Source organism: Ovis canadensis, chromosome 14 (genome assembly GCF_042477335.2).
Source record: "Ovis canadensis isolate MfBH-ARS-UI-01 breed Bighorn chromosome 14, ARS-UI_OviCan_v2, whole genome shotgun sequence".
In the NCBI taxonomy this organism is placed as follows: domain Eukaryota; kingdom Metazoa; phylum Chordata; class Mammalia; order Artiodactyla; family Bovidae; genus Ovis; species Ovis canadensis.
The window spans coordinates 64,433,066-64,452,660 of NC_091258.1; the positions used below are offsets into that span (position 1 = coordinate 64,433,066).

The window sequence follows — 19,595 nt, forward strand, 5'->3', positions numbered from 1 at the left end:
GGTCTGGTCCCTGGAGACATCTCAGGCCCTCCCCCTAAGGCGTCCTGGGAAATGAGGAGAACTTCCGGAACAGAGGAACTAGCGTCCGCAGTTGCTCCATCTCAGGGAGACTGGGGTCCCATGCGGGGGTCTCTCCTCCCCTGACAGAGGCTCTGGTTGGAGCTGCCCCAGGTCCTGGCAAGGTGGGAGGCTGAGAGCAGACCACTGATGGGGACACAGAGAACTAGGGTGCAGGCCCAGTGCCGGGAGGTGGAGAAGGACAGGGCCTTCTGGGGTCCAGCCCACAGGCTGCCACCCTCTCCCCAAAGCCCCAGAGACCCCCTGCCGGCCCTTCCTTTGAAGCCGCAGGGACTGAGAGCTCCTCCTGAGCACACGTCCACCTGGATGGATGGTTCTCCTGCCACTGAACAATGCCCATCGTCTCCCTGGGCTCACCCTGCACTGGGATGAAGTCGGGAAGCCTGGGGACCCACAGTGACCTGAACTCCGGCTGATAGCCTCTAGTCTGGAGGTCAGTGCCCACCTCTGGCCAGGGTGCACAGCCAGCTCACACCCTTTGGCGTTGGCACCCCTGTGCAGCCCGTTACATTTTCCCTAGGTCTGTTCATGACCTCCAGGGGGCAACATTGGGCCAAACAGAAAATTAACAGGAAATTAACAGGTGAACTTTGTTTTGCCTAAGGAAGTGGAGAAGGAGCCTGATTTCCATCCCTCCTTCTAAATAGCGGTCTCCAACCTTAAGGGAACCAGGGACCTGTCTCATGGAAGACAATTGCGGAGTGGTGGAGATGATTTTGGGATAATGCAAGTGCGTTACAATTACTGTGCACTTACACCTATTATTATTACATCAGCTTCACCTCAGGTCATTAGGCGTTAGGCCCCAGGGGACCCCTTCTCTAACAGACCCTCAGAGCCCCTCCTGGGTGCCCACACTACCCTGCCCAACCTTCTAGGGGCCTATGGGCACCCATGCCAGCTCCCATCCCTGCCTGAAACCACCCATGGGAAAGATCACAGCGACCTCACAAAGATCAGCCAGGCTGACAGAGGAGGCCCTGGAATGGCAAGGAAGACCTGGACAGTTTCTTAACCAAGGCTCAGGCAACAGATACAGAGAGGGAGAGTCTCCTAGAACTTGACCCGAGGACCAGGGAGCCCAGATGCAGCCCACCCTCAGCACCAGGTCCCTCTCTTCCCAGGACACACAGGAAAGCTTTCCCTTCTCACCTGCCAACTGCAGCTCCTCCTGACACCCAGTTCTGGGTCTCTGTTCCTGGAGAAGGCAATGGCAACCCACTTAAGTATTCTTGCCTGGAGAATCCTGTGGGCGGGGAGCCTGGTGGGCTACTGCCCATAGGGTCGCACAGAGTTGGACACAACTGAAGAGAATTAGCACGCATGCATGCATTTGAGAAGGAAATGGCAACCCACTCCAGTACTCTTGCCTGGAGAGTCCCAGGGAGGGAGGATCCTCCTGGGCTGCTGTCTATGGGGTCGCACAGAGTCAGGCACGACTGAAGTGTCTTAGCAGCAGCAACAGCAGCAGTCCCTGAAAACAGATGCCAGGCTGGTGACAGGCTAAGGTAGAGGTCAGGTCCACTCTCCAGTCATCACTCTCGTGACCCCTTTCTCTCCTCCAGAGTCAGTGTGACCTTCAGGCGGGTCCAATATCTGCAATCTTCCCAGATATTTGAGAACAACAGGAAGACCCTGGGCATCGAGCTGGGTTTCTGTGTCACAGGAACAATTACCACCAAAATTTGGAAACCCCTGGATCTGTGACTGTGCTGAGAGACCCCAGAACAAAGCACAGCGAGGCCAACATGGGGTGGGTAGGGTGGGCTAACCGCTGTTCTGGGGTCTCAGCCAGGCTGGGCAAGCGTGTCACCTGGCGGCTGCTGAAACAGCATTTCTAAGGTGTGACCTGGGGGTTCGCAGTCTTCAAGAAGCTCCACAGGTGATTCCCACACACCGTGGGGAGGACGTCCCTGTGACAAGCGTTCCTGATGCACCCCCCACCCTCAGGCTCCTCCTCTGAAGGGAAAAGCCAGAAGGGGATGAGGGAGGGCTATAGGGGAGGCTGGGTGTGCATCTGATCCAGAGCAGTGGGGTCCCCGGACCTAGACACTCCAAGGTTGTGCTTTTCCAGACAAGGTTGTGTGTGTGTGCATGTGTGTGTGTATAGATGTGTGTATATCTAGGTGTCTGTGTGTAGCTGTGTGTGTAGGTATGTGTGAGTAGAGGTGTGTGTGTGTAGGGGTGTGTGTGTGTGTGTGTGTGTGTGTGTGTAGGTGGAGAATCACTGCTCTAGAAGGCAGAGGACTCAGCAGAGTTCAGGGAATAGAAATACAGACAGAGGGGGAAGGGGGAAGGGGGCCACTAGGGAGGGAAGGAGGAGAGGGGCGGCAGGGGGCGGAGCCTGAGCAGAGACCCCGCCCCCGGGCCACGTGACCCAGCGAAGTTCTCCTGCTCCCCCGCAGGCCCAGCACAGAGCACAGAGCGGGAAGGACAGCAGAGCTCACACAAGGACGCAGGGCTTGTGAGCGTTTCTGGAGAGGAAGTTCTCCTCACAGAGAGAGGGACACAGCAGACCGCAGGCACCATGGAGCCCCCGTCAGGCCCTGCAAGCAGGCGGCATGTGCCCTGGAGCAGGCTCCTGCTGGCAGGTGAGAGGGGACAGTTTTCAGGGAGGGGACGGAGACTGGAGAACGAGAGCCTGGCTGGTCCCTGGGGGAGACAGGGCTCTGAGAGGGGACAGAGCCCTTCTGTTCAGACCTGAGGGTAGAGGGCAGCGGAACAGGGGAGGGAGGGGCTCAGCCACAGGAGACTCTGCATGAGCTAGAGCTGGCGAGGGGCGGGAAGACTCAACTGCTGTAGGTATTATGTGTAATTCTTCACTGAGCAGTAACTGTTGAAGACTGATGATGATAATAACAATTTCTATCTGAGTGTCACTACAGAAAAAGACATAACCAGGACACTAAACACTGTCCTTACCCGGCACCCTTAGAAACTGACAAATAAACACCAGGCTGTGGAATTGCTGGGAACTCTCCTTCCTTCATCCCCAGGTACTAATGTCTGGAGCCTGGTCCAGGCCCTGCGTTTCAAGCTGGATCAGACAAGTCCCTGCCCTCACGGAGCCCGCGCTCTGTGGGGAGGTAGACACACAAGCAGAGAGATGGAGAGTGTGCTGGCAGGTGCTCCAGGCGTCACGCAGGAACCGGAGCGGGGAAGGGTCAGCAGTGAGCACGGAGGGCCTTTACAGCAGCTGGTCGGGGGGGAGGGTCATCTCCCAAGAGGCCCTGAATGTGAGCAGGCGTGTGAGGGCAGCGAGGGGGTGGGCCAGGGACAGCTAGGGGAGCAGAGGGAAAAACAGCCCAGAGGGGCAGAAGTGACGGGGGTCAGGCTGCTGACCTTGAACCACACACACACACAAACATACCCACACCCACACCCACAGTAAGGCGGAGGGATAAAGAGACCAGCTCAGGACCCAGAGTACCATTTTTCCATTCCCCACGCAGGTCACAATAGTAATCGATTTCTCTCTCTTCCCTCCCAGTCGCACTCTTAAATTTCTGGACCCCACCCACAACTGCCCAGCTCACTGTTGAAACGGTGCCCCCCCTTGCTGCAGAAGGGTTGGATGTTCTTCTACTTGCCCGCATCGTGGAAAAGAATCCTCTAGGCTATGCCTGGTACAGAGGAGAAAGGGTAGACAACGCCCAGCTAATTGCATCGTATAGGGTAGATAATAATGCAACTACCAATGGGTCTGTATACAGCGGACGGGAGACAGTTTACCCCAACGGAACCCTGCTGATCCGGAACGTCACCCAGAGAGACACAGGACCCTACACCCAGCTCGTTACAAAGAAAAATTTACAGACAGAAATACAAACTGGACACCTCCACGTGCACCGTGAGTGCTTCCTGTCTGACCTCGAGGTGTTTGGCAGGCGGGGGCGGGGGTGGAGTGTTTCGGTTGAATTCTGTTCACACAGGACTGACAGCCCCGGAAGTTGCCCCCATCCCCCTCTGCATTATGTCCCGTGTCGGGGTTTGAACATTCAGTGCAGGACACACACTGTGGAGACAAACTCCAAAGGGTCAGAAATGCTTCCAGGAAGCCAGGCCCTGCAGACACTGTGCAGAGAGAAGGACGGGCTGATGGAGGGACTCAGCAGAGGGACAGCACTCTCAGTCCAGCCCCCTGGCCCCTCCCCGTGACCAGGACCCTGAGGAAGACCCTGCAGGATTCAGGGAAGACCCTGGCCTGAGGGCCCCAGGGATCCTCACAGAGAAGCTCAGCCCCAGGAAGCCCCTCCCAGACCCTGTCCCAGGGCTCCTGCCTCCAGTGACACCGGGAAGCCTGTGCCAAATCCCTAGGCTCCTAAGCTGGTCACCAGCCAGGGCTCAGCCCCGAGAGCCACATCCACGCAGGGGCACAGCCTGGTCCTCCTCCTGAGACTTGGCATGGAGAGCACACAGGTACAACATCCCCAGGAATCAAGCAAATGCCCTGGGGGACTTGGAGACGCCAGAGAAATCTCAGCACCCCCAGAGAGGAACAGAGGAAGGAAGACACTCCTGGCAGCTCCTCGACCCCAGGGTGCCGCCCAGGGAGCTCTCTCCCGAGGCTGGTTGATGAAACTAGGAGAGACACCAGGTGGTCTCTGAATCCCACCCAGGTCTGTCCACCACTAAACGCTGCTGCACAGTTGACCCCCCAGGAAGCCTGTGCTTGTCGCAGACATAGAGCAGGTGGCCTCACACTCTGAGCTAAGGTCCCCATGCATTTGTCTTGCCATGCACAAGCATGCCTTATCGTTAAAGACTCTGTCTGGCTGAGAGGCGAAGGATGCCAGTTTTGTTAAAGGTGTTTCTACAGGAGACAAAGGTATAAAGAAAGGGAAAGTGTTAGTCACTCAATCATGTCCCACTCTTTGCTACCCCGTGTGCTATAGCCCAGCAAGTTCCACTGTCCTTGGAACTCTCCAGGCAAGAATGCTGACTGGGTAGCACTTCCCATCTCCAGGGGATCTTCCCAACCCAGGGATTGAGCCCAGGGCTTCTGCAATGGTAGGCAGATTCTTTACTGTCTGAGCCACCAGGGAAACTCAGAGCAATGTTCTTTCTGTTATCTGCACAGCGGTGCTACCCACACCCGTCATCACCAGCAACAACTCCAACCCTGGGAGCACGAGGACACTGTGGTGTTAACATGTGGATCTGAGACTCAGAACACCTCCTACATGTGGTGGATCAACAGTCAGAGCCTCCCGAAGGGCATGAGGCTGGAACTGTCCAAGGACAAGAGGACTCTCACAGTAGTCGCCGTGACAAGGAATGACACAGGACCCTATGTGTGTGAAGCCCGGAACCCAGTGAGTGTCAGCCGCAGTGACCCATTCACCCTGGATGTCCTCTGTGAGTAACCTCTGTTCCTAGGTGACGTGAGCTGCCCACCCAAATGCACGTTGCCAGAGGCCAATTGACACCCATCCCTCTCAGGTCCGAGTACATGGGCCATCACCCCTGGACACCCAGACTGGCCATGACTTCCTGTCCCAGGCAAGTCCAGGCAGGTCCACCTTGAATGAAGCCAGGGAGGGGATGGGCTGCTCTGTGTTGGTGGCTGAGGATCACCAGAATAAGATGGGAGAAACAAATTAACGTCAGACTCACAGTGAGTGAGCATGATGGTAATGATTGCAAATTTTTCAGACAAGCGTGTGAACAGCTCAGAAGGACCCTGGGGCCCCAGTACAGACCCGGAACTTCCCTTCCATCTGATTGCACCACGTGTGGCTTTCTGCTCTTTGCTCCAAATGGTCCGGACACCCCACCACTTCCCCCTCAGACTCCTCTGACCATCCAGAGGGTACCTCAAGCTCTCCTGCCACACAGCCTCTCACCCAGCCACACAGCGCTCCCGGCTTGTCAGTATGAGGCCCTGGCAATGCGCCCAGGTTCTCTATTCCCCAATCACAACATGTACTCTCAGGTCCTGCACTCCCTGTCTGGCCTGGATAGCACCACAGGCAGAAAACCAAGTTTCCCAGGGCTGATAGCACAGAGCTGTCCCGTACTAGAGTGTTGTCCCAGCGACCAGGCAAGGGTCCCCATGCCGTGATCTGGGGGTCAGAGGAGATGTGCGATCGTCTCTTTCCTGTTGTCATCTGAACAAAGACCCAGGGCCTTCCTCACAGTCGCCTTTACAGAGGTCACTGGGCCCGGAGACTGTGGAGGGAGCAAGGCCCAGGCCCCCGAAACACTCTCAGCAGTCACCGCCCTGTCTCTCCACAGCCCCAGTGGCACGGCCTGCCCTCCAAGCCAGCAACACCACAGTCACAGAACGCGAGGGCCCCGTGCTCCTGACCTGCCTCGCAGATGAGAATGGGGTCTCCATACACTGGTTCTTCAAAGGCCAGAGTCTCCTCCTCGCAGAGAGGATGACACTCTCTTCAGACAAGAGCACCCTCACCATAGACCCCGTCAGCAGAGAGGACACCGGGGATTATCAGTGTGAGGCCTCCAACAGGGGCAGCTCCAGCAGAAGTGAGACCCTCATGCTGCGTGTGACCTGTGAGTGGCCATCATCGCCTCCTGTCTTAGTCGTTCAGTGGTGTCCGACTCTCTGTGACACCACGGACTTGAGCTCACTAGGCTACTCTGTCCATGGGATTTCCCAGGCAAGATCCCTGGAGTGGGTGCCATTTGCTACTCCAGGGGATCATCCTGACCCAAGGATGGAACCCGAGTCTACTGCACTGCAGGCGCTCTTCCCGTATAGGCCACCAGGGAAGCCCATTTTAACCTGGATAATCTTCCTTTATTAATTCCACCAACAATTAGCCTATCATCTCATTTCCTTCACTTCAAGCAATTGGAACATGTGCTGTCTCTCCCCTCCTCACCCCCTGATTTCTCCTGGCCCTCTGCTGTGAAGCCTCGTTGCCAAGACCTCAGGAAGCAGCGCTAAAATCAGTCGCTGGGACTTCCTGGGCAGCCCAGCGGTGAAGACTCCACCTTCCACTGCAGGGGTTGCCGTGACCTCCTCCGGGGGATCTTTCCCACCCGGGACTGGGTCCCTGTGTCCTATGTCTCCTGATTAGCAGGTGGGATGTTTACCACTAGCACCTGCTGGGAAGCCCCGGTGAGTCACAAAGGCTAACCCTCCCCTTCCTTATGTGTCCCGTGGTGTGTGGTATGCACTTTATAGAGCTTTGTGAATACGCGCCCCAGTGAAGGTGGGATCACAGCAGCTGTGTTCAGGCAGGAAGTGTCCGCATGCTAGCTGGCACTGCTGTGATTGCGGGCTTGCCAGCACACTCGACTCCACCTCCCTCCCCCTGTCTTTCTTAGTTGCGCCGTCGTCTCTACAGTGGAAGTGACACCATTTCTCCCCAGGATGGGCGGTGGTCGTGTGTGGTGAGAGATGGGGGCCTTGAGGACCGTAATTTGTGCAACATAAACGCCTACGACTGTGTGTTGTCTGTTGGTCGGCTAGGTCTCTGGTTTGCAGTGCTCTCATGACCCCTAGTTTCTCACTGAAATTCCCTCTGACTGCCGCATCCATCATTGAAAGCTGGGTGTTGTCGTGTCACTGTTGTGACCGAGCTGTTTCTCCCCTCGATGCTGTCCATTTTGATTCACAAATCTGGTGGTGTTAGGTGCATGATGCTTATAATTGTTCGATTTCCTTAGTGAATGAAACTTTTCTTGATATGTAATGTCTTACTTTGTCTCTTGTAGGCTTTTTTGATTTAGAGATTATTATATCAGACAGTCATACAGCCACCACAATTCTCTTTTTATTACTATTTGCATAGAATATCTTTTTCTCACCTTACTTCAACCTATGTCTTTGTATCTAAAGTGAGTCCCTTGAAGAGAGTATAGAGATGGGTCATAATTTTAATCCATTCTGTGATTCTGTGCCTTTAATTTCAAGGTTGAGGCGATATATGAGTCAGATACTTCCTGATAGGAAAGAGCTTCTGCCATCTCACTACTTGGTATTTGTCCTATTAATTCCTCTATTTCTTCCTCTTTGGTAGTTAAGTGGTTTCCTTTCTTAGGTGTTGTTTTGATTCTATCTTTCCCTTTCCACATATATTTCAGTTCTTTTCTTAGGGGCTAACTTGAAGATGACAATTAATATTTTAAACATGTATCTATCTGGTTGAAATATCAACTAGGTTCTATGATGCGTAAAACAGACGAGGTGCTCCTATACATCTCCATCCCCCCGATTTTATACACATATTGTCATAAATTTCAGCCATCCTTATACAGTGTGTGTCCATTATACAGATTTATAAATATTGTTCCAAGAAATACCTTTGAAATGAGAAAGAAAAGCAAGCCATTGCAAGAAAGACAAAAATATTGGCTTAAATGAGATAGCTACCTTGGATCACTCTTAGCACTGTCCTTTTTTCTTTAATTAGTTTTTTATTGGAGGATAATCGCTTTACAGAATTCTGTTTTTTCTGTCAAACCTCAACATGAATCAGCCATAGGCGTACATTTACCCCTCCCTTTGGAACCTCCCTCCCCATCCCCTCAAAGCTGATACACAGCCGCTGTCTGAGTTTCCTGAGCCATACAGCAATTTCCCATTGGCTATCTGTTTTGCATACGGTAATGTCAGCTTCCACGTTACTCTTTCCACACATCTCACCCTCTCCTCCTCTCTCCCCGTGTCCATAAGTCTGTTCTCTATGTCTGTTTCTCCATTGCTGCCCTGTAAGTAAATTCTTCAGGACCATTTTTCTAGATTCCGTATATATGCGTTAGAATACGGTATTTATCTTTCTTTTTCTGGTTTACCTCACTCTGTATAATAGTTTCTAGGTCCATCCACCTCATTAGAACTGACTCAAAGGCGTTCCTTTTTGTGGCTGAGGTTACTCCATTGTGTCTGTGCACCACAATTTCTGTATCCATTCATCTGTCAATGGACATCTAGGTTGCTTTCACGTTCCGGCTCTTGTAAATAGTGCTGCAATGAACAATGGGTTACAGGTGTCTTTTTCAGTTTTGGTTTCCTCGGGATATGTGCCCAGCTGTGGGATTGCTGGGTCATATGGTGGTTTTATTCCTAGTTTTTAAAGGAGTCTCCATTCTATCTTCCATAGTGGCTGTATCAATTTACATTCCCACCAACAGTACAAGAGCGTTCCCTTTTCTCACACCGTCTCCAACATTTATTGTTTGTCGACTTTTTGACGATGGCCATTCTGACTGGTGTGAAGTGATGTCTCATTGTAGTTTTGATTTGAATTTCTCTAAGAATGAGCCATGTTGAGCTTCTTTTCATGTGTTTGTTAGCCATCTCTATGCAACCTAGATAGCATATTCAAAAGCAGGGACATTACTCTGATGACTAAGGTCCGTCTAGTCAAGGCTATGGTTTTTCCAGTGGTCATGTAAGGATGTGAGAGTTGGACTGTGAAGAAAGCTGAGCACCGAAGAATTGATGCTTTTGAACTATGGTGTGGAGAAGACTCTTGAGAGTCCCTTGGACTGCAAGGAGATCCAGCCAGTCCATTTTGAAGGAGATCAGTCCTGGGATTTCTTTGGAAGGAATGATGCTAAAGCTGAAACTCCAGTACTGTGGCCACCTCATGAGAAGAGTTGACTCACTGGAAAAGACTCTGATGCTGGGAGGGATTGGGGTCAGGAGGAAAAGGGGACAACAGAGGATGAGATGGTTGGATGGCAACACTGACTCGATGGGCATGAGTCTGAGTGAACTCTAGGAGTTGGTGATGGACAGGGAGGCCTCCCATGCTGCGAATCATGAGGTCGCAAAGAGTTGGACACGACTGAGCAACTGAACTGACTGACTGATGTCTTCTTTGGAGAAGTGTCTGTTTAGGTCTTTTTCCCACTTTTTGATTGGGTTGGGTTTTTTTTTTTTCTGGTATTGAGTTGTATGAGCTGCTTGTATATTTTGGAAATTAACCCTTTGTCAGTTATTTAATTTGCTAGTATTTTCTCCCATTCTGACAGCTGTATTTTCACCTTGCCATCAAAGGTCCGTCTAGTAAAGGCTATGGTTTTTCCTTGGTCATGTATGGATGTGAGAGTTGGACTGTGAAGAAGGCTGAGCGCCGAAGAATTGATGCTTTTGACCTGTGGTGTTGGAGAAGACTCTTGAGGGTCCCTTGGACTGCAAGGAGATCCAACCAGTGCATTCTGAAGGAGATCACTCCTGGGATTTCTTTGGAAGGAATGATGCTAAAGCTGAAACTCCAGTACTTTGGCCACCTCATGCGAAGTGTTGATTCATTGGAAAAGACCCTGATGCTGGGAGGGATTGGGGTCAGGAGGAGAAGGGGACGACAGAGGATGAGATGGCTGGATGGCATCATGGACTCGATGGACGTGAGTCTAAGTGAACTCCGGGAGTTGGTGATGTACAGGGAGTCCTGGCATGCTGCGATTCATGGGGTCGCAAAGAGTCGGACATGACTGAGTAACTGAACTGACCTGAACTGGTATTTTTCTTTGCTGTGTAAAAGCTTTTAAGTTTAATCAGGTCCCACTTTTTTGCTTTTGTTTTTATTTCCATGACTCTAGGAGGTGGGTCATAGAGGATCTTGCTTTGGTTTATGTCATCGAGTGTTCTGCCTATATTTTCCTCTAAGAAAATTATAGTTTCTGGTCTTATATTAAGGTCTCTAAACCATTTTGAGTTTGTGTGTGGTGTTGGGAATTGTTCTAATTTCATTCTTTTACCTGTAGCTGTCCAGTTTTCTCATCACCGTTTATTGAAGAGGCTCTCTTTGCCCCATTCTGTATTTTTTCCTTCTTTGTGAAAAAACAAAACAAAACAAAACAGGGTACCCATAGATGCCTGGGTTTATTTGGGGGCTTTCTGTCTTGTTTCATTGGCCTATGTTTCTTTCTATGTATGGTACTGGCACACAAAAAATCATGTCTTTTTGTGTGCCAGTACCATACTGTCTTGATGACTGTAGCTTTGTAGTATAATCTGAAGTCAGGAAGGTTGATTCCTCCTGCTCCATTCTTCTTTCTCAAGACTGCTTTGGCTATTTGGGGTCTTTTGTGTTTCCATATGAATTGTGAATTTTTTTGTTCTAGTTCTGTGGAAAATGTCATTGGTAGTTTGATAGGGATCACATGGAATCTGTAGATTGCATTTGGTAGTATCATCATTTTCACAGTATTGGTTCTTCGTACCAGGAACAAGGAGTATCTCTCCATCTGTTTTTGTCGTCTTTGATTTCCTTCATTAGTGTCTTATACTTTTCTGGGTACAGTTCTTTTGTCTCCTTAGGTAAGTTTATTCCTAGATATTTAATTCTTTTTGTTGTAATGATGAATGGGATTGATTCCTTAATTTCTCTTTCTGATTTTTCAATGTTAGTTTATAGAAATGCAAGTGGTTTCTGTGTATTGATTTTTTATTTGCAACTTTGCTAAATTCACTGATTAACTCTAGTAATTTTCTGCTTTAGGGTTTGCTATGTACATTATCCTGTCATCTGCAAACAGTGAGAGCTTTACTTCTTTTCCCATCTGTATTGTCTGTTTTAACCTCTCCTTCTTCATTTCTAATTTTGTTGATTTGATTCTTCTGTTTTTTTCCTTGATGAGTCTGGCTAAAAGTTTGTCAATTTTATTTTCTCAAAGAACGACCTTTTAGTTTTATTGCTCTTTACTATTGTTTCTTTCATTTCTTTTTCATTTATTTCTGCTCGGATCTTGATGATTTATTTCCTTCTACTAATTTTGGGGTTTTTTGTTCTTCTTTTTCCAGTTGTTTTAAGTGTAACGTGAGGTAGTCTATTCAATGTTTTTCTTGTTTCTTGAGGTAGGATTGTATTGTTATCAACTTCCCTCTGAGAACTGGTTTTGGATTATAAGAGACTATTATGAAAACTATATGGCAATAAAATGGCTAACCTGGAAGAAATGGACAGATTCTTAGAAAAGTTCAGTCTTGGACTGAACCAGGAAGACTGGTTCAGTCTTCCTGACTCAACCAGGAAGAAATAGAAATCACAAACAACCCCATTACAAGCACTGAAATTGCAGCTGTGATCAAAAATCTCCCAAAAAAGAAAAGTCCAGGACCAAATGGCTTCACAAGAACATTCTCTCAAACATTTAGAGAAGAGCGAATGCCTATCCTTCTAAAACTCTTTCAAAAAATTGCAGAGGAAAGAACACTTCCAATTTCATTCTATGAGGCCACCATTACTCTGATACCAAAACCAGACAAAGACAACACTAAAAAAGAACACTATGGCCAATATGACTGATGGGCAGAGACGCAGAAATCCTCAACAGAATTTTACCAAACAGAATTCAGCAACACATCAAGAAGTTTGTAAGCCATGATCAGGTTGGGTTTATTCCAGTGATGCAAGGATTCTTCAATATATGCTAAGCAATCATGTGATATATCATATTAACAAATTGAAAGATAAAAACCATGTGATCATCTCAATAGATGCAGAAGAAGCCTTTGACAAAATTCAGCACCCATTTATGATGACAACTCTTCAGAAAATGGACATAGAAGGAACCTACCTCAACATACTAAAGGCCACATATGAGAAGCCTACAGCAAACATTATTCTCAACGGTGAAAAACTGAAAGGATTCCCCCTAAGATCAGAAACAAGACAAGGGTGTCCACTTCCAGCACTATTATTCAGCATCGATCTGGAAGTCCTAGCTACAGCAGTCAGAGAAGAGAAAGAAATAAAAGGAATCCAGATGGGAAAGGAAGTAAAGCTCTCACTGGAATGTATTTTTCCATCCTCTCGCTTTCAGTCTGCCTGTGTCTTTAGGTCTGAAGTGGGTTTCTGGTGGACCGCGTATATATGGGTCTTGTGTTTGTATCCATTCAGCCAGTGTGTCTTTTGGTTGGAGCTGCCGCCGATCAGGTGTTTCGCTGTCCGCGTCCGTGTTCGGCGTGGATCTGTATATTCTTTTCCGCTGGTCAGGTCCTCCTCTCCACTCTCAGCTGGTGTTCTGCATGCACTTCTGTCTCTGAAGGTGTGTTCCTGATGCATCTGTGCAGAGAGACGTACTCCACATCCCCCACCTTGGTCTTCTCCTGACCACTGTTCTTTATACATTCCTGTGGCTTTGAGTTACTGTCCAGTGTTTGAACAGTCATTTTAAAGGATCCTCTTTACGTTTCATATGAGGCATGTCTCCGAGGAATAAAGTCCCTTGACTATTGTTTATCTACGAAAGTCTTAATTTGAGCTTCATTGAAGAAGACTTTTTCTGGGCATTGCTTTCCTGGTTGAAATCTTTCATGTAGGACTTAATTCAGTCATCCCAATATCTTCTAGCCCCCAGTCTCTGATGTGAAATTTGCTTTTCACCTTGTTGAAGATCCACTGTAAGTGATGAGCCACTTCTCTCTTGCAGCTTTAATCATTTCCTCTTTCCCTCAGTATTTCAGCAATTTGACTAAATTGTGTCAAAACATCTGTATCGGGAAAGATTCTTTTGTGGAGTTCTAAACCACCCTTGATAGGTAATCTCCCATCTAGCTTGGAAAGTTTTAAACCTTTAATTTTAAACATTTTTTTCAGTGCTTTCCTCTCTCTTTCTACTTCAAAAACTGCCATTCTGCACGTTTGTTCACTTGATGGAGTTCTGCATAATACTTTGCCTGGAGTCACCAGTCCTCATTTTTTTTTTTTCTTTCTAATCCCCAGTCTGAATAATTTCTTTTTTTTTTTTTTCTACACGTTCATGGGTTTTTTCTTCTACCTGCTCAAATGTGCTGAGGAATCACCCTTCCAAGTTACTGTTTTCACTTCTTACACTTCAGCTCCAGATTTTCTTCAACCCTGTTTAAATAATTTAACAACAAGGAAGAAAACATCTTTCTTGAGAAGCAGGTTCTCCTTAGACCTGCCTAGTTATGGAGACAGCCATCCCCTCACACTGAGGACTCCAGTGCTTTAGACATGGACCTTGATTATATAGCTACCTGAGTCAGTCTCAGACAAGCACATTAGGAGTAGAAAACCAGAACAGACAGGAGGCTAGTTTTGGACCCTGAGAAGGAAGGCTCATCCCTCGGAGCTCTCAGATGGTAAGGATCAGCCAAGGAACTGGACTTGTCCTCAAGTTTGATGTCCCCTCTTCCCTCTCTAGGGGCTTCACAGGTGGGGCTAGTGTTTAAGAACCAAAGAACCTGCCTTCCAATGCTAATCCCTGAGAGTAAGAGATGCAGGTTCGATCCCTGGGTGGGGAAGATCCCCTGGAGGAGGAAATGGCAACTCACTCCAGTATTCTTACCTGGAGAATTCCATGGACATAGGCATCCGTCCAAGAGATCTGGAAACACAGGCGAAGGTCATGCTCTTTGGTAGTCAGTCCCTACCTCTGAGAAATCCCATGAGCATTCCAGTCCAGGTGCAAACAGATCAGGTGACATGGGGACATGCATCCACTGGTCAGTGAATTGAGGAGCGGAGTTTACGGCTCCCTGAGAAGGGGATGCTGCCCCACACAATCAACAGTGTCAGGACAGAGGATGCAGGATCCCCCCAGTGTAGAGTCTCCCCACGTCAGAGTCTGCAGATGAGACCCCAGCTCCCCAGCTGGGCACTCTAAGTGACCCTCAACACCTCTACACCTTCCCTCATGATTTCTCAGGAAGTGGGTGTGTAATGAAAGCAAATGATGAGGATGCGGTCTCCATTCAGAGCCTGTAGAACAATGTGTCCAATTAATTGTTCAAAACTTAGCTCATCTTGTCTTAGTTTGGTTGCTATTTGTGAGAGTTGTTTGACTGTGGGCAGCACACTGGATCTTGTGCCTCAGTTTCCTCATCTTAAACCTGGAGAACAGCTGGATGTTAAGGCTGTTCAGAGGCTGTTCACCAGGAAGTTGATGAGATTAAAATCCTTCTCTGGGTCCCTCCACAGAGTCAGCATGCAAGAAACATTTTCACTGGTGATATTTTGGTTTTCAACAGGGTGGTTTTTGACTGTAAAGCCAAACAACTTGCTTGCATTTTGTTGCACCCGCTATTAGTTCTGTGGCTTCCGGTGATCTACTGAACTACTGTGTGTCTCAGATCTGTGTGTACAGTGGGGATGACAGCCCCTCCCTAAGAGCCTGGTGTGAAGGATTTCCCCCTGTGCCAGTCGCACAGGAGGAGCTGGAAACATTGGCTCATATGATTAACCAGTCAGTGTTAGTGGACTGGAGAGGACCTGCCCTCCACCACCCACAATAGTGATGGAAAGAAAAAATCAGAGGGCGGGGGCATAATGTGAGATGAAAAGAGTCCTTCAGAGGAAAATGAACAGGACATGGAATTGGCTACCGTGAGAGAATGGAGAGTTAGAGCAAGTCCAGGGCTTCAAATCTGAATAAGAGGAAAATGATGCAACCACGTGCGGTGGGAGAGTTGGGAGGACACCGTGATGACAAAACATGCAACCACACGGGGCTCAGAGCATTTCCTTCCTCCTAACCAGGCCCTCCCGTCAGACTCCTCTGGGTGTTCCCTCCAGTGAACTCGGAGCTCATTTTCCCTCTCTCTTCTTCTTCTGCTCTCAGGGCAAGAAAACAGCAGAGGCCTCGGCGTGGGGGCCATTACTGGCATCGTGATTGGGGTCCTGCTTGTGCTGACGCCGCTGGCTGTCCTGGGGCGTTTGATTTTCCTTCACAGGTACAGTGGCATTCCCAGATGCTGCTGCTGCCCCAGGTTGACCCTAGTCCTAGAGGAGGGACACCCCATCCTCCAATTTCCGGCCTGGATCTCCAGGACCTCCCCACTTCCCCATGGATATTCTCTCTCATCCTTTAGTTCCTGCCTCACCTGGTATTGACCTGTGGCAGCTTCCTTAACACCGTCCTCATTTATTTTGTTATTTAGTCACGAAGTTGGGTCCATCTCTTTTGCCACTCCATGGACTCCTGTGTCCATGGAATTTCCAGGCAGGAATACTGGAGTGGGTTGCCATTTGCTTCCCCAGGGAATCTTCCTGACCTAGGGATCGAACCCGCGTCTCCTGCATTGGCAAGCGGATTCTTTACCTCTGAGCCACCAGGGAAGCCTCATTTATCAGTTAACACAACTGAGACCCCTGCATGTCCTAGTTCCCTATATGTAGGCTGACAGGTAGTAAGTACTGAGAGAAAGGTATCTCTTCCTGTATATTTAAATGCAGCTACTCTATGAGGGGCAGTCACAGGGCCAGGATCTGAGGGGCATCCTGACCAAGGTCACACTTGGCTAGAGAGTGGAAGTCTGGACATGCCAGGTGGGGTCAAATGCCCCCAGCTGGCAGATGCGTTAACAACCGCCCAGATCATGAGACAGAACATCGTGCCAGGTCAGCGGGTGGTGGGATGTCTTTACACTTCAGGTCCAGGTGATGGAGACAGAGGACAAGGCCGCTGTCACATTTCAGCAGCTCCTGGGTGAGGGCAGGGGGCCACAGCAGCGACACTGCCCTCAGTGAGACCCCAGAGTCGCTGGCTTCCCTTTCCTCCCCACGCACTGGCCCTGCTCTCCCCATAAGCATGATGCGTCTACTCAGACAAAGCTCTGGATGGATAGATGCCTTTCCCAGAGCCCTGGTCCCTTCGTTGGCCACTTTCTTCTGAACTCTATTAGCCTATGGTGCTCCCCCTCTGGACTCAGCCAGATACAGCTTCTTAAGGACTTTGCTCAGCTTTCTTGCTGGGCCCTCCCCTCTAAGCGGCCTTGGTGGAGAAAAGAGGTGTCCAGCCCCTGCTTGGAGGTGGGGATCCTCCTGTCCCATGTTCTAACGCCAAAGCCTTGACCTCCCTCTACACTCCTCACAAATATGCATGTTTTTCTTCCCTAACCCCGGCTGCCTGCACAACAGAGGGAAGTGGCCCCCAGCGTCCATCTCAGGTGAGTGTCTGTTCAGCCCAGGACAGCGGGGCGCCCAGGGCAGGCCCTGCCCTGTCTGTTCCTGCCTGCCTCCCCCAGGGTCTCTGGCCCTTTCTCTGGGGCTCAGCACAGCAGACCCTGACTGGCTAGTCTGCTTGTCCTGTGAATTATAATCCTGGGAGGCCCCCTCGCCCTCACTGGGGCCTGAAATTACCAGTGTCTCTCCCTTGGTGGGGCTCTTTCTTCCATGGTTCTACAGAAGGTGGACTCTCTCAGCCTCTCCTGAGAGCATGGGCTAAGCTTCCTCACATGCTCGTTGCTAACTCCTGTCTCCGCCCAGGACGTGGTCCCTCTGGCAGCTCTGTCTCCCCGGTGAGTACATCCCTTCCTTGTCTCTTCTCCCTAGGGTTCCCGCTTCACAGGCTCAGGGCAGGGGGCCTGTCCAACCCTGATGCACTGTGCTGACCCCTTTCACTTGAGAGTAGTTGAAAGTCGCTCAGTCGTGTCCAGCCTTTGTGACCCCATGGACTGTAGACCGCCAGGCTCCTCTGTCCATGGATTTCTCCAGGCAAGAATCTGGAATGGGTAACCATTGCCTTCTCCAGGGCATCTCCCTGACCCTGGGATCGAGCCTGGGTCTCCCGCATGGCAGGCAGATTCTTTGTCTTCTGAGCCACCAGGGAAGCTCGTAAGTGTAGTTAGGACATGGCTAGTCCCACCAAGCTGGGAGCTGGATGCACTTCAGGGACGGGACCACCCACCACCTTATCCTGGGGCTGCCCCAGTCCCCTCACTTGACCTCAGGAGAACCTTGGGGTCGAACCAGGAGGAGAGTGGGTACTGGATCATCAGTCAGGGGAGCCAGGCTTACAAGGATGGGAAACAGAGCCCAGAGAGGATTGGGGTGGGGGCTGCAGGCTTGGAGATGGCTGATCGGGAGAAATGACTCTCCTTCCCTCTCCTGTGATGCCTCCTTCCTCCATGCCCAGGCCTCCCGACCTGATGCCAGGCCTCCAGCTCCCATCTACCAGGTGAGTGTGGGGATCCAGGGTCTGGTCCCATAAGCCCAAGGGGCAGAGGAAATGCCCCCTGCACAGCTGGCTGTGTTTGAAGGTCCAAGAAATAGCAGGAAAGATGGAAAGGGGACGAAGGTGAGGTGGGTCTGGACCAAAAGCCTCTGATACAAACAGACCCTGGGTGACCCGGGGCTGGGAAGTCCCTGGGAAGCCATCTGAGAAGGTTACATGAGCTTGGAGGCGTCGGTTTTCTTTTGCAGGAATTACTACGCCCCGACACAGACGTTTACTGTCATATCAGCCACAAAGCAGATGTGGGACCTTAGTTCCTCCAAACACATCTCTTTAACAGACTGTGGGAAAGAGCTTACCTGAGACCCAAGACCTGAGTGAGGTCAAGAGGAAGAGCTTGAGGCAGAGAACCAGCTCTGAGACCTGAGGCTATTCGGGAACCGGGGCCCAGGCTCAGGGTCCTCCTGGATGCCTGGACACCCTGACAGGCTGCCCTGAACTCTAGATGAACCAGAACTCAGGCTGCGATTCCCACAGTGGGGGGAGGTCCCAACAGGGCAGCTCTGGGCTTGTGACCCACTGCGGACCACCGGAGAGATCTGAATAAAGAGCACTTTCCTTCTGGTTGCAAAATATAGTGCCCTTGCGTCCTGTCCAGCAAGAAATTCACCTGAATCTCTGCTCCGGTATCTCCATGGTTCCTCAGGGAACGCAATAGCTCTAGTTACCTGGCCTCCGCATCTATTCCCTGGGGGGAAGGAAGGGGAAGATTGTGAGAATGGAGGGAGGGGGCATGCTAACAGGAAAGGAGGGTCACCAGACCCTTCGCAGCCACGTGGGCATCGGCAGTCCTCACACTGTCCTGGGGTCCCAGGCACCACCCAGTGCCTGCTCACCGGGCATGGAGTCTCTGGAGAATAGAATATGGGTCCATCTGAGAGCCCCTAGAACCCGAGTCAGGAGGACGAGGCGCGGGTGAGACCATATTATGGGTGAGGCCCCTTTGCAGCCTCTTGGTGTCCTGAGCCCTCTGGCCCTCCTCTCCAGGCCCTGCTGGCCCCCACTGGTGCTGCCTCCAATGAATTTTTGTTGTTCAGTTCTTAAGTTGTGTCTGAGTATTTGGGACCCCGTGGACTGCAGCACCCCAGGCTTCCCTGTTCTTCATTATCCCCCGGAGTTTGCTTCAGCTAATGTCCACTGAGTCAGCGATGGCACAGGAACTTTTGTCTGTCCCCAGATCTAGGATCCAGAATGCCTTCTTTCTCCATGGGTTTCCATTGTTTCCCTAAGGGCCTAGGTCCTGGGACACCATTCCCTCTCAGGGGACAGAGGAGCAATCAGAGTCAGCAAAGTAAAAGGGACTCAGAAGCCATGTTCTGAGCAAGGCCCGCCCGGGAACTCCCCGAGACCTCTGTCCACATCCTGCTGGTTTCCACTTTGCTCTCCATTGTAAATTGTGAGTCTCCCCCCATCACAGAGACACACATGTAAGCCTCAAGGCAGAGTTGCAGGCTCTACCTAAAACTCAACCTGGTTACCACGTCAAAGGGCTCACCAGTCCCCTCCTCAAAGTGTCCCAAGGTCCTTCCCACTGGGATCTCACCTGCAGCCCCAACCTCACACCTGGGCTAGCGGTTCTCAGTCTCTCTCTCAGGCCCCTGCGATAGATGCTG

General features: G+C 50.4%; 1 protein-coding gene across 1 annotated transcript; it reads left to right on the plus strand.

Moving 5' to 3' along the window:
- The first annotated feature begins 2,490 nt into the window (after positions 1-2,490).
- Positions 2,491-18,555, plus strand: LOC138418938 (cell adhesion molecule CEACAM1-like). Its single transcript, XM_070289297.1, has 9 exons — positions 2,491-2,669; positions 3,569-3,928; positions 5,159-5,436; positions 6,316-6,594; positions 15,589-15,700; positions 16,887-16,915; positions 17,235-17,266; positions 17,884-17,925; positions 18,171-18,555. The coding sequence occupies exons 3-9, from the start codon at positions 5,262-5,264 to the stop codon at positions 18,234-18,236; spliced, it is 735 nt and encodes a 244-aa protein (XP_070145398.1). The 5' UTR covers positions 2,491-2,669; positions 3,569-3,928; positions 5,159-5,261; the 3' UTR covers positions 18,237-18,555.
- Positions 18,556-19,595: the final 1,040 nt, after the last annotated feature.